At 46.5% G+C, this 26518-nt stretch overlaps 1 protein-coding gene across 2 annotated transcripts in view; it reads left to right on the top strand.

Annotated features, from left to right (window-relative positions):
• PWWP3A (PWWP domain containing 3A, DNA repair factor) overlaps window positions 1-26518 on the top strand; it is a 653378-nt gene that overhangs the window by 541704 nt on the left and 85156 nt on the right. For both annotated transcript variants that reach the window (XM_069646781.1, XM_069646772.1), the window contains exons 12-13: window positions 10099-10532; window positions 17980-18068. In XM_069646781.1, the coding sequence (XP_069502882.1) occupies window positions 10099-10532; window positions 17980-18068 (523 nt within the window). The remainder of the gene's footprint in view (window positions 1-10098; window positions 10533-17979; window positions 18069-26518) is intronic.

Here is a 26518-nt window from a genome sequence, read left to right as displayed (position 1 = left end):
CTCACATGTTTGTGGGGTTTTCTGCAGTTTTCGACTGTATTGTTTGGGGTCGCTTATGCCTAAGCTCTGTAGTTTGGCATTAGCCAAAGAGCTACTTGAATTAATAATGCTATTACATATGGATAAAGTCAGAATAAGATTGGATCACACAGGAACGTTTACTAACAAAGAACATTCTAAATGGGTCCCTGCCTATTCACCCTATGTTTTGCAGATTTAGATACAACCCTTAAATAAGCCAGCATCTAACCGCCCATTGATTGCAGGGAAATAAAGTTGACTAGCCTGGGTTCGCTGATGACTTGGTTATGCTTGTCAAAAGCACAGGCTTGGCTTGCCTCCTTCTTGAAGGATAGGAAGGCGAGAATACAGTGGGGTGAAAATTCCTCAGAAGCAACCCCAATACTGTTTGGAGTTCCCCAGGGAGCCAGCTTGTCTCCACTTCTTTTTAACCTCTACATAAGAAGTCTCTGTTCTCTGCTAGAAAACATCGGCGTGTTTTTCACCAATTACGCCAATGACATGCAGCTGATCTTCGAACTAACTGGAGACTATGCAGCTGATAGCACAAAAATTGAGGAAATCTACAACATCATTGATACTTGGATGCACAGGCACTGGATGTGTTTAAATAACAAAAAAACCGAGTTAATGGTTTTTAGCTCAAACCAGGCCAGGTCGAAGTTGGATTCCCATTATAAGACTTTCCATATCAAAGAAGCCACCATCCCAGTAGTAACTAGGGTAAAAACCCTGGGTATGATGGTAGAAGCCTCACTAGTGTCAGGGGCTCAGGTTAACTATCTGTACAAAAATAATGTGTACTACCTGGGCCTTTTGAGAGCAATTAGACCCTTTATAAGTGAGACTAACTCGGCTTCTATAGCAAGAGCAATCTTGCTGTCCCGTTTAGATTATGGCAATGCATTGCTAGTGGGAGCCTCTAAATGAGAGCTGACAAAATGCCAAGAAATGCAAAATGATGTGGTTCGCATCATTAAAAAGGAAAAACAAAGGGAGCATAAATCAGAAGGAAGAAAGGAACTACATTGGCTCAGAATAGAGGATAGAGTTAGGTTTAAGTCAATGACGATAGTCCACAGATGTCTTTTTGGGGAGGCACCAGCCTACTTCAAGAAACAATTCTCTTAGCATGTGCCCCAAAGATGCCTAAGATCAGCAGACACGGGCCTCCTAAACATACCAGAGGCTAAACTGGCAACGGGAAGGTGTAGATCTTTCCCAGTTAAGGCGGCTAAATATTGGAACGGGTTACCAGTTACGAAGACAAGAAGAAAACTACCTTAGCTTCAGGAAGGCTTTGAAAACGTTCTTATTTCAATAGCCTCGAAATACCTCATTGCTCACCCCAGAGTAGAGTAGACACTGTTTACCATTTTGAGATTTCAACTTTATATGGTTCCTTCCTGCCCTGCGCTCCCCGCGCCCTGATGCCTGCGGGCTTACGGCGGGTTATAAGCACAAAGATCTAGACATGCTAGATAAGACTTGGGTGGGTCTGCCAGATAGTTTGACGGTTCTCTGCAATTACTCAGAGGTGATCTCATTGGAAATAAACATTGAAAACACAAAGGCGATGTGCGTTAGTAACAAAAATAATTTAAATGGTATTTAGGAGAAAGAAATATAGAAGAGGTACACAAGTTCATATATCTGGGGTTATTTAACAACTCTTTCAGAGGAAAGAGCTTGTCTAAAAATAATAGATAAAACTATGCAAACATTAACACTGAGACGCTTTAAACACAAAATGGGGACTATACACTGAGACCTATGATAAACACATATGTTCGGAAAGATGTCACACTACCGTTGCAGTTTGTTTTGAAATGTCACTAGCATGTATTGCATCAAACCCACCTTTCTCTGATAGGCCTCTGAGGCTTGGTTCCTGACTCCCCCTTTGAGTTTCTTAATACAGGAAGATATGCTTCATGGGGTTTGCCGGAATATTTTTAACACTTTTTATCCCATAAGGGGCTTCAACGCAGCCACCAGCCCTATATATACAATCGGGCTTGCGGTTGTCATGGTCCTTTTAATTGTGCCTTATTGCTCCAAGGTAGAGGGATGTATTCTCAAATTCTTGTTTGCTCTTGTCTTGTCTTGTCTACATTGTTTTCTGTGTGCGCTCTGAGTCCTGTGGCGTTGTGGCGCTATACAAATATGAAATAAATAAAATAACTCTGCCACACCGTGGAGTGTGTTGGTCCCTCTTCCCTGCTGCAAGTGGGAAGATTGACCTGCCTTCCACACCTCTTGAGAAATCAACCTTCAACTGCCAGATCTGCCTTAGCTCCTCGAACAATCTATTGCAGCTTGCGCTGACCAATGCTGATGAGCACATTTTGTTAGACATCTTTGGCCCAATGTTTGGGGAGGGGCTCCCTTCATATGCAGTACTTAAAAGACTGGTGCTTGTCTGCTATCTGGACATCTCAGCAGGCGCAACTCTGATGTTGAACCACGAGGGCAGACTGTCTCGACTTGGCATACGGGCCAGTTTAAGAAGGCGTCGCTATATCTCGGGGTGAGACTCAAAGAAATGATGCCACTACACAGCTCGGTCACCACAAACTCCCACCTTCTTGTTGGATGCTATGCAACAGAGTCTCTAGTTGCGACTTTCTAGATTAGGCATCTTTCGAGCCCCCCAAAGTAGAAAAAGGTAATTTTTCCCAAAACTTATTAGGTCGACAAATGCGCATAAATAAACCCAACTGATTAAGTTGTACTGGTTGAGTAACACTGATTCAAAGTTGAAGTGCAGCCCAAAAAAGTCATTTAAAAAAATGGAAATGCCAAAAATGGGAAATAATTAGTTTTCTGATGTTTATCTGCTTAGAATCACATGGTGTGCATATGGTCCGACATCCAGTGGTAACTGCGGAGTATTGCATCTTGTCTTTCGAGAATCGAAAGGGGACGTCGACATGTGCGTGCCTGTAACACTATCACTAGGTGACGTGCAGTGTACCCAAGATCCCTCACGCGTCGAGGTCCCTCAGATTGTTTTTCGCCGAGCATACTGGTCGCCTTATGCGGAGCTCGTCAAAGACATTGCTTATTGTCCCCTCGACCTTTGGTCGAATAGTTATATAAAATAATTCAGATCACCCTATCCGTTCCTTATTTCGACGGCTGTTACAGATCTCCGCCAAAAACCTCAGAACTTCGACGGTGGTCCAGTCTGCGTTGGCGACCACGTGACCAGGCCTTCCGCCAGCCTACACAGTAGGGAGAGTGGGGTCGGGGTGGACATTTCCGTACTATCTGAGAATATCTTTCCCTTTCCTTCCTCTTTCCCTTTTGGTCTTTGTCACTCTACCCCTCCTCAGCTATGGAGAGGACTCCATTTAGGTTTTGCCTTATTTGTAAGCGCAAATTTCCTTGGAAAGATAAGCACAGACGGTGCAACCGGTGCTTGCCCCTCGATCACCAGGAGGAAGGATGTGCGGCTTTTAAGCTTCTCTGTTCTAAGCCATTAAAGGAGCGTAAAGTCAAGCAGTGGGCGGCCTATGGTATGTCGAAGGCAGAGTTTTCTCCCGCTGCTGCAGCCACCGAATGTGGCAACGGCGAGAGTCACGATCAGACATCCGAACCGGAGGTTGTTGACCTTTGGACGGAATGCTTGCGTTCCGCATCATCTGTCCCCGGCCCCGCTAGGCAAGGCTTAGGCACTGCTATGGGGAAGTCACACCCTGGCGACAAAGACGAACATGTACACAGCACTGAACACACGGCCAAGTCGAAGAAGACTTCAGCGCCAATGGGTACACCGGAAGTTCTGGCGGCACCCGCCGACCGTCGGGATCGGCAGCCCTCCCCGCAGCCACATATGCGCCTAGCGACCAGGCCATCAAAGACCAAGGGCGCTACCCCTAATATACCAGGTTCCGTCGAGACGCATCACAAGAAGGTGTCCGGCGACGATAGGGTTCCGGTTCCGCCGAAGACGGCACCGCCGAAAAAGGCTGCCACCAAAGACAAGGCCCCGGCTCCGCCGAAAGACTCCCTCGCAATCGCAGGTTCAAGCTACACACCTCCCGTCTGAGGAGGACGTCGCCGAAAGCTTAGCAAGGATTGTTTCAGCCGATTCTCAGAAACGGCAGTCCAGGGATGCTCCGAGGCCTACGGAAAAGTGCTATCTTTGACATTGAGACAAAAATCTCGACGTTTTACGACGGATGAGCTTGTTCAGGACCCTTTTCCACTTCTAGATAATTGTAGGTCTTCGGTTTGGACTAGAGAGAAATTTGAAAACTGCATGGAAAGGCTGGACTGTTTTTTTTCCTGTTCAGACTAACCCACACCAAGTTGGCCAAGGGATGAGAGCCCTGTGGACCCCAAAGCAAAATTCCCAAGGCTTTTTGACCCCTCTTTGGAAGAGGATATAGAACTAACACCTAACTGAAGAAGACATTCCTGCAGACACTCAGGATGAGGAATTCATCAACCCTGAGGACATGCATGATCACATAGAGAGCTGGGAGGAGAACCCAGATGTGGGTGACCCTCAACCATGGCAGTCTCCAGATCCACAAGATCCTGATGCCCTGTCTCTGGATTCCCCCCTGTCCACCCCCACTAGACAACAATCATCGCCAGTGGATGATCAATTGACGTTCAACATAATTTTGCGTAAAACAGCTGAACACTTTAAGATTGCAACAGATGAAGCTGTCCCTGAAGCTGACTTCGTGGAGGACATCCTCCAGGAGAAGCCGCCGGCCAGCCAGGCTATTCCTCTCCTCAATTCAATTAAGAAACGCCTGGCTCCCTCCTTATCAACACCTGCTCTCACAAGAGGTGTTAACCCAAGAATAGAAAAACTCTTTCGTCCTTCTCCCTCGGACCCTCTGTATATCAGAGGTCACTCCACCCCAGACTCTCTGGTGGTGACTACTACAAGAAAGAGAGCAGGAGTCCCTTTGTCAACCGGCAAGGCACCCCCCGATAAGGAAGGTAGACAACTCTACGCCCTTGGGAATAGGGTCACGGTCGCATCAGCATTTTCAACGCGTATTGCCAACAACACGACCTTGTTGGCCAGCTACGCCGATGCTCAGTGGGCCTTACTACAAGAAGGCATACAGGAGGTTCCCGAACCTCTACGTATTAGTCTCCTCACCACTGTCACTGAGGGCAGACAGGTGAACCAAAGCATACTTAAGAACACTTTGGATACAGAACTCTGGATTGAAGCCAGAGACACAAGCGTCACTTACAAATAAACCAGTGGAAGAATCCAACCTGTTTGGGAAGGCGGTCGATGAGGCCCTCGAGACCGTAAAAAAGGAGCATGTAACCCTGAAAACACTGGACCAAATTACACAAAGACCCTCCACAAGACGAGGATCTGGGTCCAAACAGCTTTTTTGTGGCCAATGTTTCCCTCAACAATACTCATCGGGAAACAATTGGAACTCTCCACAGGGAAACAGCGGATATACCATCTCGTATCCCCAAAGGGGTTAGCGTCGTGGAAAAGGCCCTCCCCAGCCTCTGGTCCAAAATAACCCGAAGATTCGGGTCCACTCCCATGCCTCCCTGGTCGGAGGCTGGCTAACATCGTTCCTTCAGGCATAGGAGCAGATAACTACAGATCAGTGGGTGCTAAAGACAGTGGCCCACGGGTACTGTATAGAGGTCAACTGGTCTCCAACATTCAGACCTCCATGACCAAGACGAGTGACACCAGACCATCTTCGCATACTTCTTCAGGAGGTCGAGACAGTACAAGAGAAAGGAGCCATAAAAAACATACCTCTGTCACAGGTAAAAGAAGGTATTTATTCAGTGTACTTCCTTGTACCCAAAAAGTATCTAACCATGCGCTCTGTTTTAGATCTGCGCCCAGCTAACACATTTGTAAAGCCACAAAAGTTCTGCATGGTCAATCTACAGGAAGTAATTCCACTGCTATCACAGGGGGGTTGCATGGCAACACTGGACATGAAAAATGCATACTTTCATATTTCAATGTTGCCAGCGCACAGAAAATACCTCAGATTTATGATACAAGACAAGCATCATCAGTTGCAGGTAATACCCTTCGGCATAGCATCTGCACCAAGGGTATTTACAAAGGTACTAGCAGTGGCAGCAGCACATCTGCGCAGGCAATCCATCTTGGTCTAGCCTTTCCTCGACGACTGGCTCATAACAGGGGACTCTTACGAAACATGTCTGTCAAATACTCAAAAGACGATAGATCTTTTATTTAGTCTGGGATTCTCCATCAACAAGAAATCATCCAGCCTAGACCCCAGTCAGGTCAAACAGTCCTAGGGGCTCTAATTCGAACAAAGGACAGCCTTGTCTTCCCCTCAAACGAGAGGGTTCAAAACATGTTTCAAATCCCTCAGTATGTAGCCAGTCGAGAGGTGACGGTACGCAAAGCTATGAATGATGGCGTCATGTATCTACTTGGTTCCTCACATGCGCATGCGCCCAATGCAATAGTGGCTCAACAACCAGTGGTGTCAGGCCAGCGGACAGTGGGACGATCTAGTGGTTGTCTCGCCGGCCCTCGTTTTCTCGCTGCAGTGGTGGTCGAGGGACAACCTCTTGAAGGGGAAATCCTTCACCACCGCCGCAGTGGGAACCACTCTAACTACAGACGCTTCTCTTACAGGGTGGGGAGCTCACCTGCTTCAACAATCAGCGCACAGAGTTTGGTCGTCAGACATAGCATCCAACCATATAAACCCGTTGGAACTGTTGGTTTTGTTCAAAGCACTAAAAGCTTTTCAGACGAACTGCAAGGGAAGACGATCCTGATCCTCACAGACAGCACCACAGCCATGTACTATCTGAACAAACAAGGGGGCACTCCCTCTCCAGGGCTGTCCAAACTGTCCCAGAACATTTGGAAGTTGGCTCTCAAGCGCAACATGTTCCTGCTATCACATCATGTTCCGGGGCAACTCAATCATCTGGCAGACGTACTCAGCAGAGACTTCCCCGTTGCCCATGGAGTACGAATGGCGATTACACTGAGACATCGTCTCCAACGTTCTCGCAAAATGGGGCTTCCCAGAGATCGATTTGTTTGCAACTCTGGAGAACACTCAATGCCAAGATTACGCCTCCGGGTACCCCCAGAACCGATCCGAGGGGAACGGACTCTGGATAACATGGTCAAGGAAATGTGTCTACGCTTTTCCCCCCCTGACTCCCCTTCTCAACAAGACCGCGCACAAGATGCACCAGGAGCCAGTCACAATGATACTGGTGGCCCTCATGTGGGCCCGCCAACCCTGGTTCGCTCATCTGATGGAGATGTCCCCATCTCCTCCAGTCAAACTGCCTTGCCCGTACAACATGTTGTCGCAAGACAGAGGGGAGACACTTCACCCATGCTCGCAGACATTGACCTTAGCAGCCTGGCTCCTGAGGTCATAGAGTTTGGGCACCTGCAACTCCCTCAGATGTATGGACATTTTCAGGGAAGCAAGAAAACCGAACACTAGGTATTGATATTCCAGTAAATGGAAACGGTTTGTTATATGGTGCAACTCAAAGAGCATTAACCCGATTAACTGCTCTCCCACACACATTGTTTTGTACCTAACTCATTTACTTGACTCAGGCCTGGTCTTTAACTCCATAAAGGTGCACTTTCAGCCTACACAACATCACAACAGAAAGTGTCATGGTGGAAGATATCAGTTATTAAAGCTTTCATGGAGGGAGTGAAGTGGATTCACCCTTCCAAATTCTAACCCGGCTCCCGGATGGGACCTAAACGTGGTGTTGACTAGGCTTATGGGGGCTCCTTTCGAGCCCATGCACAAAGCAAGTCTTAAAGACCTCACCTATAAGACTGCTTTTTTAATAGCTATTACCTCCATTAAGAGAGTAAGTGAACTACAAGCGCTCTCAATCCTAGATCCCTTTGTACCAGTTCACAAAGATAAGGTGGTTCTGCGCACTCACCCTAGGTTTGCGCCTAAATTAATTTCCAAGTTCCATGTGAACCAGTCGATAGAACTACCAACGTTCTTTCAAAATCTTTCAAGCCTGGGAGAAAGAACCCTGCACCCACTGGATGTACGCAGAGCTGCCATGTTCTACATGGAAAGAACTCAACTACTAAGAAAGACAGTTTTTCGTTTCAGTGGCGTCGGGAAGAGAAGGACAGTCTCCAAATCCACTATCTCTAGGTGGATTGTCAAATGCATCACACTCTGCTACAGTCATGCTAAGAGAGAGCTGCCCTTCAAGACTAGAGCACATTCTACTCTAGGCACTGTGGCATCCATAGCATTCATTGCAAATGTTCCCCTTGAGTCTATTTGCAAAGCAGCAACCTGGAGTTCTGCACACACCTTTACAAAACACTATTGCCTAGACACTCATTCTAGGTCTGATTCTCAGGTGGGACAGGCAGTACTAAGACATCTTTTCACTACTGTTCCTTCTCACAACCCACCTCCCAACTCCGGGTACTGCTCGCTAGTCTATGCACAGCATGTGATTCTAAGCAGATTAACAAACATCAGAAGATATGCATTACTTACCGTAAAAGCATTTCTGATGGTTGTATCTGCTTAGATTCACTTGCGCCCACCCTTCCACCCCGCTCGGATGGAAGGAACATAGATGTCTTACCACTTTCTCTCTTTTTTGTACACACTCACGATAGTCATAAGGCTCCCTCTCGGCAGAAAAAATACAATCGGAGGGACCTCGACACGTGAGGGATCTTGGGTACACTACACATCACGTAGGGATAGTGTTACAGGCACGCCCATGTCAACGTCTCCTTTCGATTCTCGAAAGACAAGATTCTATCCTCCGCGGTTACCACTGGATGTCGGACCATGTGAGCAGCATGTGAATCTAAGCAGCTACAACCATCAGAAATGCTTTTACAGTAAGTAGTGCATATCTTATGTTGTGCTGAGATCGCCAAATTGTAATCGAGGAAACATTTAGAGTGCAGAGCATTATGGTAGATTTCTAATGTTGGTGGCACAGGTTTTAAGATAGACATTCGTAATTAAATTGAAGCTACAGAGTGAGGCCATTCCTAAAGTCAAGGTATTGTTAAACAGAAGTTAATCCCACAAATGATCAGCTGTTGAAAATGAGGATTTCCATAGTTATGGATCAGCAGACTAAATAGGATTTACATTTGCATAACTCTTGTAAGCAACATCTGTTCCAATTTAGAGGTCGCATGAAAGGGAATATGCTGTACTAAGAATACTTGAGTTTATTGATCTTTCAAAGTTGTATTTCCTCAACTACTCTAAAGTTGACGAAGGTGCCTGGATTTCATGTAATCCCGTCTGATTTGCTTTCTTACTCCACCGCCAGTAAAGGTTTCGGACGGAAGGATAGATCTGTGGCAACATGCGGGTCTTGAAAGCAAGACCACGCTGAGCAAACACAGGTTTGAATCCCGGATCTGCGCTCAAAAGAAAAAAACGGAGCGCGTTATAAATGAAACTAGCGCCTAGACCTTTGGGTTATGTGTGCTGTAAATTAATGCAAATTAAATAAATAAAAAAATAAAATATGCTCTTGCTGCTGCACAAATCCTTGGGGAGCGAGTGGGGATTATGTAGATGGACCCAGCAACGAGAAGAAATGTAGACTTGTGCCTCCCACGAACAAAGGGAAAGGTGATCAAGCAAGGTATTGAAAAGTGAACAGTCTCATTAATCAAGTTCTACAGAGATGGTTTTCTGTGGCTGCACTTAGCACACACCTTCCCTGAACTAGTATTGAATACGTTGGAACTGTTCCCATACTGGGGAAGCACTACACAAACCTTTAGCAAGAATTTCCTTAAATGGATGTCATCTCTAAATGTCATATATGACCTTCCCATAACCCACATTGGATTAGTTGTGAGGGTTGTTAAATATGTGTTTTCGCATGTGGTTAGATGCCTACAAAATGGTTTCAAAAGTGAAATATCCAGAGAGTTTGACAGTGGGGATGAGGTAAGCATAGGAAACTAAACGAGCATTCTGAATAATCAGATAGAGGTATATGTTTGCTTCCTGCAAAATCTTACATGTTTGTGTTCTGTCTGAACTGACAATAGACTTTTTTTACTAGGCTACCCAGTCAGAAAAGAAATTCAGCGAGGACCATTCCACTTGACCTTTCCCACTTTGGAGACCGATACAGAAGATTCGCAAGTGGAGTTAACGCCCACCAGATCGCATCTGGCCAAGAAGTGTCTTCCTGACCGCACTCGAGCAGCCAGGGATAAAGCCAATGAGAAGTTGGTGGAGTATATTGTCAAGGAGAAGAGGGCTGATAAGCACCTGCTGTCTGTTCTGAAGGGGGAGAAGAAATCCCGCTGGCTGTATGAGTTTCTGCACCCTAGCCGTTACCTTACGTGTGTCGAGACATACCTAGAGGATGAGGAGCAACTGGAGCTGGTGGTGGATTACTTGCATACAATCTGCGACAAGATGACCAGCAAAGTTGAGACCCTAATTAACGGAGACATGATACGATTTATCCTGGATGTACTCCTCCCTGAGGTACGTCACTGGGATGCTTTGTTGGGGCAGACTGATTCAGGGTGGTTATGTGGCCACAATGGTACAAGGAGCGGTTGGAATATTAATTTATTTTCTAAAGGGTGAACTCAATATAGTCCCCATAACCGTCTAACTATTATATAGAATACTCACTAAGGGTACTTGTATAATACACTGCACACCATTGAGAATATGTAGATGCTACTAACCTACTATACTGTTAAAGGTTTATAACATCAAGAATTTGGCTTGCTATATAAAATATACTTCTGATGCTTGTTAATCTGCAAGCCTTCTTAAGTATCCGTTATAGCGCCTCGATGCCTGTGGGCTGCAGTGCGCTCTATAAATCCAAAATAAAAAATAATCTGCTTAGAATCACATTCTGTGCATATGATCCGACGACATCCAGTGGTAACTGCGGAGTAGACTTTCGGGGACCGGAAGGGGCCGTCGGCATAGGCGTGTCTGTAACACTATCCCTATCGTGACGTGTAGAGTACTCAAAATCCCTCACACGCCGAGGTCCCTCAGATTGTTTTTTTCTGCCCAGATAACTGGTCGCCCTATAGCGAAGCTCTGACATAAGAGACATTGTTTATCTTAAACCGACTTGTCGGTTATTCCCCTTTGTCACTTCAACGACAGGAACAACTTCGACGAAGACTGCGGGGGATTTGTCTACGGCGGTCGATTTCGATGCCTACGATCCGGCGGCTGAAGCATCCACGTGGGCGGGCCCTCTGGCCGGCCTTCACAGTAGGGAGAGTGGGGACGAGGTGGCCATATTTTCGTTATGTCTTTCCTCTTTCTCCCTCTTTACCCTCTAGGTCTGGTCATCTTTCCCTTTCGCTATGGAAAGGACTCTTTTTAGGTTCTACCCGAAGTGTGTAAGGTCAGATACCCGTGGAAGGACAATCACAGGATGTGTAACTCCTGTCTCCCCTTGGATCACGACGAGAAGAGGTGTGTGGCTTGTAAACTCCTTCGCCCTAAGACCCTTAAGGAGCGCTGTGTAAAGCGGTGGGCCGCATACGGTATGTCGCAGGCGGAACCCTCTTCCCCCACCACTACCACACCCGCCGAAAGTGATGGGGCACCTCCGATGACCAAACATCTGTTGCGGATGTGATAGACCTTGAGGCGGACACCTCTAGGTCTGCCACGCCCGTCCCTGACCCTTCAAGGCCTGACACTAGTCTCGCTTCAGGGACAATACCCGGGGACAGGGGCGTACAAGAACGCATTACACTAAACGCACAACCCCTCTACCTTTTTTCGATGGGTACGTTCAAAAAGGTGAAAGGGCCCGCAGGATCGTTGAAAATTTTGACGGATTCCTCCGATTGTTCAGATCAACAGCCTTTCCCGCATCCGCAGCAGCCTTTTGCGACTAGGCATTCCAGAACAAACAAGGACGCTACCCCTAAATCAGGTTTACACGTCGAAGCACAGAATTTCGACGCTCAGACGGTCCCGAAAGGCCCGGTAGGCCCAAAAACTATGACTAGGCCTCAAGGCGAAAAACCTACCGCTAGGCCCTCTAACGCCACGGTAGGTGGTAAATCTACCAATAGACCTTCGGACCCACTAACCCACACCTATTCGGCGGTAATTGAACATAGTATCGCAAGAATTACTTAGGCGGTTGGGCTTATACCTATTCCATTGAAAAACATGGGGCAGGCCGCGGACAAATCTATAGATACGCCATGGTGCCCCGATTTCCGCAAGACCTATGAGAACAGTGAAGAGCCTCTTTGCAACACCCTGAGTGACAAATTTCGGCGTCAAGGGGCGGAAGACGACGTTTTTCCACCTGTAGGCCCTTCTGGTTCCTCTAAGTGGACCAGGGAGAAATTTGAAGGGTGCATGGATCATCTTGAAAAAATTATCAATTTTTCAGAGCATCCTTCCCTGAAAAGATCTTGTGGAGAACCTAATATTAAATCTGCTTCACATTTCCAAGAAGATCAGCCCTCGGTCCCCGTCCATCATGAAGACATGGCTCAGATGGATACTTATCAGGACATGTACAGTGAAGATGAAGAACCTTCCTTCCTGCAGGGCTACAATGAGGACCAGGCGGATGCCACAGACAATTGGGAAGAAACCCAGCAAGTTGGGACGGACCCATGGACGCTCTCCCTGCAAGATCAGGACACTGATGTTCTATGCCTGGATTCTCCTCCGTCCACCCAGGCTCGCCAGGCCTCGCCTGTAGATGACCAAATGGTCTTCAATGCCATGTTAAGGAAGGCAGCAGATCACTTTCAAATCACTAGTCAAGAGGCGGTACCTGAGCAGGACTTTGTAGAAGACATTCTCAAGGAGAAACCCCCCTCAAGCCAGGCCATTCCCCTCCTTAATTCTGTTAAAAGAAGATTGGACCCCTCCCTGGTGTCACCAGCTCAGACCCGGGCGGTGAACCCAAGAGTAGAAAAAATATTTCGGCCAGGTCCTTCGGACCCTCAAAACATTAAAGGGCACGTCACCCCCGATTCCCTGGTAGTGACTAACACCCGGAAATTGGCAGGAGTACCCCTTGCTACGGTGGACGTGCCTCTGGGTAGAAAATCCAAGAGGTGTATGCCTTTGGTAAGCAGGGTATCTCGGCTGCTGCATATACCACGCGCATAGCGAATAACACTACGCTGCTGGCGAGTTATGCTGACGCTCAATGGAACCTAGTACAGGAAGGTCTCCAGGAGGTCCCAGAACACGTCAGGTCCAAGCTTCTCACCATTGTGGCCGAAGGCAGGCAAGTAAACCAGAATGTGATAAAAAAAAACACTCTGGACACGGCTGAAACAGCAGACAGGTCTCTGGCCCAGGGCACTTTACTTATGCGGCACACTTGGCTTCTTAACTCAGGTTTTAAGCTTGAAACACAAGCCGCTCTCATCAACAAACCCATTGAAGAAACTAACCTCTTCGGAAAGGCGGTCGATGAGGTCCTAGAAACAGCCAAAAAAAGAGTCTCTGCAACAAATTACTCAAAAACCTTCCCCACCCTAGTATACGGACTCCGGGGACATCACCCTGAACACTTATGAGGTGAACCGTGACCGTACTCCACGAAGATGGTGATGCAAGACAATTATTATTGTAAGGTGGGCCGGGCCGGTCTAGTGGATGTAACTACCTCGTCTCTTTCTTGTTCCTCCCTTTTTGGTTTTGGTTGTTTTGTTTATGTTGTAATCAAATGATAATAAAAATGTTTTATCAACAAAAAAAAACCTTCCCCACAAAGGGGAGGTAATTCCCGTTGGTCCTTTCGAGGGCAGTCCCGTGCAAGTCAGACCTACTATAGCACGGGAAACTTTAATGCTGGACAAACATCAGGAAGCCCTGCATACTACCCACCAAGGGATCAGCGACGCAGCAAGCCCTAACCCTAGAGGAGCCACAGCCTCTGGTTAGAAATGACCATCAGATCCAGATCCCCTCCCATGTCACCCCGGTCGGGGGGCGCTTAACATCTTTCCACACAGCATGGGAGAGGATAACCTCAGACCAGTTGGTCATAAAGACGGTCGCCAACGGGTACTGCATGGAATTCGCCCGACCTCCACAAGTCAGACCACTGCACTCAGCGCCTCTCACCGGACCATCTGGAGATCCTGAATCAAGAGGTAGAAGCTCTGCTGGGAAAAGACGCCATAGAAGCCGTCCCTATTCTTCAGGTAAACGAGGGTATTTATTCAGTGTACTTCCTTGCACCCCAAAAAGGACCTCACCATGCGGCCTGTTCTAGACCTGCGCCCAGCGAACAAATTCATAAAACCTCAAAAGTTTTGCATGGTAATGCTACAAGAGGTGATCCCACTGTTGAAACGGGGACTACATGGCAACATTGGACATGAAAGATGCATACTTTCATATTTCAATGTTGCCAGCACATAGGAAATATACAAGGTTCATGATAGAGGACAGGCATTGACAATTCAAGGTACTCCCCTTCGGCATTGCCTCGGCGCCAAGGGTGTTCACGAAGATCCTGGCAGTAGCAGCAGCACATCTGCGCAGACTATCCGTCCCGGTTTACCCTTACCTTGACGACTGGCTCATAACAGGGGACTCGTACAACACATGTTTTTTGAACACCCAAAAGACTGTAGACCTTCTGTTCAGTCTGGGTTTCTCTTTCAATGAGAAAAAATCCAGTTTAGTACCCAGTCAAATAAAACAATTTCTGGGAGCTCTAATCCGGACGAAAGCCGGCCTCATCTTCCCCTCCAACGAGAGGGTTCAGAACATACTTTTTCAGATCCCTCAATGATGTAGCGTTTGCTAGGAATGATGGCGTCATGCATATACTTGGTTCCCCACGCTCGGCTGCGCATGCGTCCCATGCAAGAGTGGCTCAACAGCCAGTGGTGTCAGGCCAGCGGAAAATGGGAAGATCTGGTAGTTGTCTCGCCAGCCCTCGTTCTCTCCCCGCAGTGGTGGTCAAGGGAAAACCTTCTGAAGGGGAAAACCTTCACCACCCCAGCAGTGGAAGCCACTCTCACGACACGCATCTCTCACGGGGTGGGGGGCTCACCTGCTTCAGCAGACAGCGCATCGATTGTGGTCCCCACAAATAGTCAAATCATATAAACTTACTGCAGCTATTAGCGGTGTTCAAGGCGTTAAAGGCTTTTCAGATGCAACTACAAGGGAAGACCGTGCTGATTCTAACAGACAGCACTACAGCCATGTATTACCTGAACAAACAGGGGGGCACTCACTCTCCAGGGCTATCCAAGCTGTCCCAAAACATTTGGATGTGGGCTCTCAAACACAAGATGTTTCTGTTGTCCCAACATGTTACAGGGAAACTCGATCTTCTGGCAGACGTGCTCCGCAGAGATTTCCCTCTGCCCAAAGAATACGAATGGTGTCTGCACAAAGATATTGTGTCCAACGTCTTCGCAGAATGGGGCTTCCCCGAGATCGACCTGTTCGCGACTCAGGAGAACGCCCAATGCCAAGACTGCGCCTCCAGGTACCACCAGAACCGCTCCAAGGGGAACGATCTCTGGATAACATGATCAGGGAAATTTGTCTACGCTTCCCCCCCCCCTATCACCCCGACTCCCCTTCTCAACAAGATAGTGCACAAGATGCACCAGGAACCAGTTACCATGATACTGGTGGGCCCGCCAACCCTGGTTCGCTCATCTAATGGAAATGTCTCTCTCCCCACTAGTAAAACTACCCTGCCCATACAACGTGTTGTCTCAGGACAGGGGGGCGACCCTACACACATGCCCACAAACTCTGAACTTACCAGCCTTGTTCCTGAGGTCATAGAGTTTGGACACATACAGCTCCCTCAGAGGGGCATGGACATACTCAGGGAAGCTAGAAAACCTAACGCCCGTTATTGCTAGGCCAGCAAATGGAAACGTTTTGTTATCTGGTGTAATACCAAGGGCGTAAATCCCATTGATTGCTCGCCCACACACATTGTGCTGTACCTAACCCATTTGTTGGACATCGGGTTGGTCTTCAATTCCCTGAAGGTTTGTCTGGCTGCTCTTTCAGCCTACACCGCATCACAACAAAACGTGTTGTGGTGGAAGATACCGGTGATTAAGGCCTTTATGGAAGGGGTTAAGAGATTTATCCTCCCATTTCTCACCTAACTCCTGGATGGGATCTAAATGTGGTTTTAACCAGGCTCGTGGGATCTCCCTTTGAGCCAATGCATAAAGCAAGTCTACAAGACCTTACTTATAAAACGGCCTTCCTAGTGGCTATCACTTCTATCAGAAGGGTTAGTGAACTACAGGCCCTTTCTGTTCTAGACCTCTTTGTTACAGTCCACAGGGATAAGGTAGCGCACTCATTCCAGATTCACGCCTAAATTCATCTTGAAGTTCCATGTGAACCAATCGATTGAACTACCTACCTTTTTCCAGAATCCCACTAGCATGGCCGAAAGAAGCCTACACAAACTAGATGTGCACAGGGGAGTCATGTTTTACCTGGAAAGAACGGAACCACTGAGGAAAATGAACCAATTTTTCGTTTCAGTGGCAGCTGGTAGAGAGGGGGATCCTGTCTCTAAGTCAGCTATCTCAAAGTGGATTGCGAAATGCATCACACTATGTTACACTCTTGCTAAGAGGGAACTGCCCTTCAAGCCTAGAGCACATTCTACTCCGGGCACTGGGGCATTCATTGCAAATGTTCCCCTAGAGTCCATTTTCAAAGCGGCAACCTGGAGTTCTGTACACACCTTTACAAACCACTATTGCCTAGATACTCATTATAGGTCTGATTCTCAGGTGGGACAAGCAGTACTAAGACAATTTTCTCTACTGTTCCTTCACATAACACACCAACTCAGGGTACTGCTCGCTAGTCTATGCACAGCATGTGATTCTAAGCAGATTAACAAGCATCAGAAGACATGCATTACTTACCGTAATAGCATTTCTAATGATTGTATCTGCTTAGATTCACATGCGCCCTCCCTACATCCCCGCTCATGGTGGAAGGAGCATAGATGTCTTACTACTTTCTCTCTTTATGTACTCACTCACTATAGCCTTGGGCTCCCTCATGGCAGAAGAAATACAATCAGAGGGACCTCGGCGCGTGAGGGATTTTGGGTAAACTACACGTCATGATAGGGATAGTGTTACAGAAACGCCTATGCCGACGTCCTGTTTCGATCCCCGAAAGACAAGATCCAATACTCTGCGGTTACCGCTGGTTGTCGGACCATATGCACAGCATGTCAATCTAAGCAGATGCAATCATCAGAAATGCTATTACGGAAAGTAATGCATGTCATTTTAACTCCCGGAAATGGAGCATGAGATCAGTCTTTCAAAGACATTCTTGGTCACCCTTGGATATTAGTTTAATTATAGTGACTTTAACTAGGTGGAGGTTGGATATCTTGGCCCCAGGTTCGCTCATGCTGAACTCATTTTCCCAATATACTTTAGTGTTTGTTGCAGGCATTTAAAAGCCAAACATGCCCTTTTGAATTTAATCCTATTTGTATCTGGTAGCCATTTCACTGTGTATCTTGTCCCATATAAATGAGCATTGCTTTTCAAAGGTATCTGATTCAAGTATTCATGGCAATCTTAATTTAGGAAATTGCTTCTGATCGAGTTTGCACAAGCAGGTGCAATGGAGCATTAACAGTTTACTGATCTACGTGAACAAGGTGGTCTAAAATTGGAACTCCAATTTCACCCTTTAAATACATTGGCATCTCCAATGAGTGTTGCAGGCATGTGTTTTCCCCTCCATTGCAGGGGATTCATCATGCCTCCCATCTTGGTGTTGTGGGGCCCAGACATCTTGAGGGGATACAGAAAGTGAGGACTGTCTCTGCAGAGGGGGCATGGGTTATGTGTGACTTTTGTTGCCCTTACAGTTTGTGTGTGCCATCCATTATACCTGCTGTTTATCTGTGCATAATGCTATTCCCTTCCAGGCTGTCATTTACGCTATTTCTGCACTGGATAGAATTGATTACAAGAAAGCTGAAGAAAAGTACATGAAAGGGCCGTCTGTCAGCAAAAGGTAAGATGCTTGTCCATCTGTACTGCAAATTGGGCAAGTTGATCAGGCAATTGTGCACTCAATCATTGTTGAAGGAAAGGTCTGTTAGGGAGAATTTTCAGTTTCTCTCCTAATTCCATTTAACCTGAGAGACCCCCAGCACTTATTTTGGACTCTGGATTGTTTTGATTTTAATCTCCTGAGTGAGTGGAACCTTTTACCACTCACTCATTCTTTTTCTTTGACTGGGATTTTTATGGAGTTTGGTAAACTCCATATGTATAATCCAGGTATCTGCTTTTAGCTTGGCACCCACTGACTGAGGAGCCCCTTGGACTTCTCTTTGTTTAAATGCATTTTCTTGTGAGAACTACAGTTCCCAAGAATAGTAAGGTAACTTTTGTCTTACCTTTTCTTTTGTGGGTCCAGCACACACCACATTATGTGAGGTGGTGGAGGGTTACATTGTAACTCATTCTCCCACTCCCCATGTAACCTTTTGTTACAGTGACTAACTTAAATGGCTGGTGGCAGTGGTTACTTTTTACTACCTTTTGTGCAGGTTACTACCAGGCTTGATTTCTCAGCTGCAGTACAGGCTATTAGCCAAATTGTTTATAATCGATGAAATGGTTCATTTGACCAAATTTGGACAGTACTATTCGATAGATTATAAAACATACTGAACGTGTACTCCAAAGAATCCAAAATGCAGCATTAAGCCTGCTCATTAACTTACCCCCCAGAGAACACTTCAGCCCTACACTAAAGGGCCTCCATTGATTTCCTATTACTCAACGCACAACCTTTAAAGCCATGTTCATCACCCACCGCGCCATCCACAACACCGGACTGGAATTCCTCCAAAACTCAACCAGCCCTCAAAGAATCACAGATCTCGCACAGCATATCGCCTAGCGATTCCACTTCACAACTCCTCCAGTCTGGGTGGATCGTCTTTCTCCATCCAAGCACCAATCATCTGGCTCTCCATACCCCTACACATTTGTGATACTGAAAATCAACCTGAAATTCAGTAAGGCCCAAGAAACCTGGCTTTTCCCAACAACCTCCTAAACTCATCCCCCTCTCTAAACTACACTGCAGAACCCAACATCCATTTACACCAACTACAGCACAGATGCCGGCAGCTTTTGCAGCGGCTCATCCTGACAAACTGTCACCCATCCACAACACTAATCCTACGTGATGTATACTGCATGGAAGTAAGCTGCATTCACTGAGGCACACCGCTATAATCCTTACTCCTCCTCCAACTATGGCAAGGGCAACGGCAGCATTTGTATCAGCTCGTCATGACAAACTACTGCCCCATGCACAACAATCATCTTTCGACAAAATACACCAGGGAACAAACCACAACAATCCTCACCCTCGCTGCTCAGACTTTAGCTCCAGAGAGACCGCAAATAATGAGACTATGCCATCCACACTGGATAAAGGGCGCTGCAGCCAAACTACAGGGAAGCATACGGTACATATACCTTACACCATGTCTGTTGACGCATGCCGAAGGCATGGGCATTCATCCAAGCATCGTATGCCATTCCAGTCTAGCAGCGAATATAGCCGTCCACACTGAAACACCTGACGTACCTCCATACCTCTGCCACTAGTATACAGCAACCAGCAACAAAAAGAAAATTCGGCATAGCTGGACACACATTGAATCTCTCAAAAATAGTACTCTGTCCCAAAACACCAACAGCGCCCACCCACGTGCCTGACCTTTTGGGCTGATTAGTGGACCACCCAAGTCCTAAGCCTGTTAAAATGCACACACGCATCTCTTAATCTAAACCCTTAGAACCTCCACCACATTGACTGCGGTCACTGAGGGTGTTCCAACCACAAAGCGCATTGAGGCCATACAAATGGGGAAAGAGCACTATATAAATAACCAAATACAATACAATGCAATGTGGAGGCGGGGGACCAAAATAAAAGGAAAAACAAGAACAAAGGGACCTTGCAGCATTGGATCCGACCCAAGTTAGAGGGACGGGTCTGACGCAGCAGAGGGACGTGGAGTTGAGCAAGCAGTTAAGTAGAGGAGTGGGGTCGGTGTAGGCGCATTTTAGGTTAATATTTATCATTAAAAGTATTTTAAATGTTTTAAATTTTGGGTACTGCCAATTCTCACATGATTGCTAATGCAAGCAGATTTATTGCGGACAATTCAACGCAAACAATTATCAGATGAACAAACAACCCCAATCCACAGTACAGCACCTATGGGTGACCATTTTCCCAAAATGGGCCGCCTTTTTTTTCTCCATTGTTCGTTTGTCAGATCCTTATGTTCTTCTATCCTTTAGAGTAGATTTGAATCCTTTGTGAGTTTTGCTTTGGCGGGCTTCAGCCCTGAAGCCCGCCCTGGCTCCAGTGTGTCTGGGAAGGCAGGAAGTGAGGGAGGATCCCAAAACTTCCCTGTCCTTTGTCTGTAGGTATGCCTGGCTGAAGCCAGTACTAGCTGGCCGTCGGGCTGTGTTGGAGGACAGCCGACCCCCAGGTGACTGACCGTTCCCTAGGAGTGAATCACTCGGTTCCAGCATATAAGGCGAGAATTTTGGGACTACAGGCAGTCTCGACCACTGGAACAAGGAATCCGAAGCAGAAGACGAGCAGAGATGCCAACAGCAGCAGAGATCCTGGTGACAGGGAAGATTTGCCAAGGACAACTTTCTCCCTTAGGCTGGTGGGACCAACTAGCTGCAAGACCTTTGTGATTTTGGGCCTTAACCTGACATCCTGCAACTTTCCTGGGCTGCAGAACACCAATACCTGGGGTACCATTGAGTGCATTGCCTTCTGAAGATTGAACCCGGAGTAACTTAGCAGGCATCCATGTGGACCGCCAGAGGCAGGAAATCTTCACCAAAAGTCCCCTCGCCAGTGTTCAGGACCAAGTAATCAAAAAGAATCCAACCAACGATATTAATTTCTTCCTGGCACTAAGAAAAAGGCACCAACACCACAATGAGAGTCCGTCTTAGTCGGGAAGGCGAACTGTCAGCGGAAGTCAACTGCACGCGCGGAGTGAAGCAGGTGTGCCCGCTGGCGTCAGCTCTTTTTTTGACCTACATCGGTGACATTCAAGAAATTGCGAAAACAGTAAGAGCCTTTCCGCCGAAAATCGGAACAACGTAAATTGGCCACCTTCTGGACGCTGATTATCTTACCATATTCGATCAGACGCAAATAGGGCTGCAACGCAAACTAAACGCCCTCCAACAGTATGTCATGATCAATCACCTAGAAATCAACACAAGCAAAAAAAAATCATGATCTTTCAAAATCACGACAAAAAGCCTAGCGATTTCAACTGGCAGCTGGGTCAAAGACAAATCGAGATTGTTAACTCATTTAAATATCTCGGAGTGTTCCTAGATAGTTTATGTCAAGAAACCACAATGCAAAATGAACTGCATGCTAAGATGAACAAACTAGTGGCTCAAGCTAAGGTCAGTGATAGAAAATTCGGGAAATGTTCACTCGTGCCGATACTAAGCTTCTACTACAAAATGAAGGTGGTGCTGGCGGTTACATATGGCATGGAGGCAATGCCCATGATGCCAAAGAAAATATGGCCAAAACTAGAGGCCTTATTCTGGCGTAAAGTGCTGAAATTACCAAACTCTACATCAGGGGCGGCCATTCGTCGGGAACTAAGACTCCAGTCACTAGCATGCTCAGTGACCTGCCACACTATCATGCTTTTTAGGAAGAGCAGGATGGTCAACAGTAACAAGATATTTAACATGATCAAGCGTGAAATGGACACCAAAAATTGTGTCATGCTAACAGCGTGGCAAGAAGAAAATCTAGCCGTGTTAGGTGAAATTGCAACAGATGAAGAAGAACTCATTGGAAACCCATGTAAAATTCTACGAAAAATCAAAGATGCAGACTGGGCAAAGACAATTGATACCACCGCTGAATTACAGCTCACTTCACATTTACCACCTAATACGCTGAAAAGAAACGAGTTGCAAAGTTTCATTAAGCAATTTCCGAACAGACGGGCCCGAGACCTAATTTTGCGAGCTCGACTCAATCTATTAAAAACAAATGAGATAATACACATCAGAGGACAAGCCCAAACAAATGGCTGTCGATTCTGTGACAACAGCACACAACCCGTAAAAGCGACAAAAAGACATTTACTTATCGTTTTTTTTCAGCAGTATTTGTCTCAAATGGCTGGTTTTGACATTTTAAATACATGGTGGTGTAGGATCATTGGAGGCGACAAAACTACTTGGCAAATTGGAACGGCCAAAATGTTAGAATACATTGATCAGAATCTACTCAATGGCAAGGCCTGTCAACAAGAAGCAAGTCATGTATAACAATTTGCAAATGAAACGGCAATTCACAAGCAACCATTGACTGACTTTTGTTTAACGAGTCTGCAAGAAAGTTTGTATTGTAAAATCATATTTGATTAAAAAATTTAAAAAAGGTGCCAAAACCACAAAGAGCCGCTGAAGTAAACTGAATCCATTGCTGACTACCCTTTCTCCTGAGTACTGCTGCAGAAGAACACCAAAGGTCCCCCTTTTGTCACCACGACCAAGGAGCTGGAGTCGGGGTCTGCAACGTTGCACCTAGAAGGAAGCCATCTACCATTCCATTTTTTCTTCATTTTCAAGGTACTGTGGGGCTTCCTGGCTTGAGAAGTTCTGCTTTCTTCAATTGAGGATTGACCTCAACTCCACTGTGCAGTCCTTACAGCCTGTTTTCTATCAGGAAGGCTCCCCTTGAGCTCATGTGTTTTCTTCATGAACCACTGACTGGTTAACTAACCTTTCCTCTGAAGATATTCATCAGAATTGGAACTGTCCATTTGACTTCAACTGTACTGGTTTCCCAAAGGTCCATCTTCTTGATCCTAGTGGCTTTGGCAATGTTCGTTCCTCCATAGACCTTAATTGTGAACCCTTTTATTGTTAGGAAACATACTGCCTGCATCCCTCTGGGAGAGTATACCTGCTATTAATAGTTGCTAGCTGTGTTCTCTCTAACTTTAAACTTTCCCTCCAAACTCAGTTTTGAAAAGGTGATACATATAAGTGCTGTTACTGACCTTAACTGACGTCACTCTGTGTGCTGGATATGTAAAGCATAGAAAGTTACTAAACTGCATTATTGTTCCTTTTTATAATTTGATTCCGTTTCTAATTCAATGTTATTGCTAGTTGCTGAATTTTAGATTTGTTTGTGTATATTTAAATATATTTTAATATAACTAAATGAGTAAGTGTTTTCCTGTGTCTATGTATGCACTGATTTCTTTCTACTGCTCGACAGCTCACATAACTCGCTAAGAGAAGCTTGGCTGCTTAGCCACTCTACCGGCTTGTGTATACAAGCCTATGTTAAGAGTTGGGTCCCTAATACCGAGAGAAGTCTTGTGAAGTCCCACACCAGTTGTACTTTAGAAAAACATAACCCACAAGGTCCAGAGTGTTTCTAGTCTCAATACCCTCCCCCCTCAATCTCTCTACTCTAGGGCTGCCCCAGCCCCTATGCCAAAGAGATACTCAACTTCCCATATTGGGAATGCCACCTACACCTACTTTCAGTGCATGAGGAAATATGCAGAGAGGTTCAAAGAAACCAAATCTACTGTGTGTGCACATCCCTCTTTTAATGTGGTTGTGCAGTTTGAATCCCCTCTTAAGAGGGGATGGAGCTGGTAGTAAGGTACAATAAGTCCCACACAAGCACGCAATAATCGACATTGCACATTATGTTAGGCTTTTGTACTGCTCCACATAGCCACCATAGTGGATACAGTGTACCTGACCTAGCTGGATATTGGTGTATTATGCCCCACTGGGGATAGCCAGACCGGCAAGGGAAAAGGAGTAAAAAGATAAGAGGACAGGACACAAGATAAAACACTGCAGATATTGGGGATGTGTTGATGTAGAAGAGGATAAGAAATATTTAAACATTATTTCGGAGCAGCCGTCCATAGAAGTACACAGGTTTCATGAAATAATTTCCATATGGGGCGCCCTCCGGATACAAGAAGTCAGTGCACACAGTCAGAACCGACGTAGAAAGCAGACACGCACAGATGCCTGTTTCTCCTGGTTCTGCACGCATCAACAGAAGAGCACAACCTCTTTCCTAACCCTCTTCCCTCACTAAGCCACTCTGCCCTCTTTCTTACAGAGCCATTTGAGCGTCTGGAGACCATGCAAATGGTAACAGTTTGCGATATATGTCAATTTAACATAACATATGCACATACAAAGAATCTGAATGCAAGATACAACTGATAAAATCAAATAACTACATTCAAAGGGATTGTGTCCTCCGACGTATTCCTTATCTTTGATAGACCATCTCCCAGTTCGCTGGCCTCGGAAAAAATTTTCAGTAGTGGGCGCTGCACGTCGACGTCCCTCGAGCCGATGTCCCTCGACAGCCTCCGTATTGGTGCCAACGTCATCACGCGTATAAATAGACTTGCGCAATGTCTGTCGCTTAGTTCTGTTTTTCCGCGCTTCGTGGGGCCTCGGAGTATCGTTGCTCAGTTCTTCAGTCAAATATACTTCATTATTCCTCGTGAATACAGACTCGTACTCAATGGCTTCCTCACCCGAACCGACGACCCCACGTTCCTGCTTCAAAAAATGTCGAGACTGTGGAAAGAAAATGTCGTTGACGGATCCTCACAGGATCTGTTTGTGGTGCCTGGGAATCGAGCATCATTGTTCGGAGTGCGAGGACTGCATGTCCATGATGGCGAAAGCCTTGAAAGAGCATAAGGGGAAGCTTGCGAGAGGTAAGGCAGTTAAAACTTCTTCGAAAGTTTCCTCGGCGGAGTCGAGACATTCGTCTCCTCGCCATCACAAAAGACATTCTCGTTCTATGTCTCGAAGCAGTTCCCATCACTCTTTGAGATCTAAGCATTCAAAAAAGAGATGTCAAAGATCCCCTTCCTCGTCGTCGTCTTCTTCCGTTTCCCCAAAAAGGGTCTCCTGCCCCACAAAACATAGCTCTCAGTCTGAGTGGGAGGAATTCAGGAAAAAGATGCTGAGCGTCTTCGAGAAAGCAGCCTCGACCCCCCTCGAAGACTGCTGAGGGTGATACCCTGGGTGAAAGACCCGAAAAATCAAAATGCCGCGAGTCACAGCGCCTGGCGAAAGAAGCCACTTGAGAGCGTCACAAACCCTCGAGTAAAGGCAAAGACGCGTCTTTGACGCCGTCGTCGAAGATCCCTTCGACGCATAGATCGGCGTCTTCGACGCCATTATCGAAGGGTTCTTCGATGCACAGGTCAGTCGAGTCGCCGCCGTCTTCGACGCCGAGAAAGGACAAACCCACGGCCACCTCACAGCCAGTGGCCATACCCAGAGCCTCGATCACAAGAATGTCGTCGACAACCTCGAGTAGGATTCCGATACTCTCGAGTTCGAGGCCTCTACCACCTTTCTCGACGCCTTTTTCGATGGCTTCGAAGCCTTGAACGTCCGCATCGACAATGTCAACGTTTTCTCAGCCAATCATGACAAATTTGGCCCCTTCTGCTCTGGAAATGGGATTTATACCATTTTCAAGACCTGATCACTCCAGAGTCTTATCATCTATTTATGAAGAAGGGGAGGATTCGGATCAGGAAAGACCTTTTGTGTTGCAGGGATCTGCAACTCCTGTACCAGAGGAATTTACCTCTGAGGGAAGGTAGGTTGAAAGACCTCCAAGAATCCTTACAGGAAGCAAGTGGGTTGGACACTTCCCCGGAAGTGGAATTTGCCAGAACAGACCCAGGGGAACATGCTGAAACCCCTTATAGAACCTTGATGGCAAGGATAATAGAGTTTATGGGTTGGTCCACACCCTCACCTGCTTTTCAGCAAGACGACCTCACAGACATCTTGATCAAAGGTCCACAGGAGAATCCTGTGGTGCCATTTCATGCGGCATTACAAAGGAGAATATTGGCAAACTGGGAAACACCGGAGGTAATACCCGCGGTTAACAAAATATTATCAGCTAAATATAGGGTGTCTTGTACTGACCCTGAATATTTATCCAAACACCCAACTCCGGAGAGTCTGGTTGTTCAGGCAGCTACTTCATCAGGTAGTAAATCAGCTTACCCTACTGTTCCACAAGACAGGGATGATAAGAGATATGACTCTATGGACAAAAAAGTATTTTCTGCATGTAGCATGGCACTGAAATCAATCAATGCTACTTGTACGCTCGCAAGGTTCAGCCACACCTTTTGGGAGTGTGCTTCTTCAGCGGCTGACTGCCTCCCGGAGGGAGAAGAAAGGGAAGCGTTCCTAAACATCATCAAGGATGGTAAAGACACTAGGTGCGAATCCCTTCAAACTGGCATCGATTCTGCTGACAGCATCAGCAGGGCCATGGCGGTAAGTACAACAACCCGGAGATTTGCTTGGTTGCGAAAGTCTGGTTTTGCT

The sequence above is a fragment of the Ambystoma mexicanum genome, chromosome 1p, assembly GCF_040938575.1.
Source record: "Ambystoma mexicanum isolate Mex_15411 chromosome 1p, UKY_AmexF1_1, whole genome shotgun sequence".
NCBI lineage: Eukaryota > Metazoa > Chordata > Amphibia > Caudata > Ambystomatidae > Ambystoma > Ambystoma mexicanum.
The sequence above is the reverse complement of the archived record's forward strand: the minus strand, read 5'-3'. Positions and strand labels throughout refer to the sequence as shown.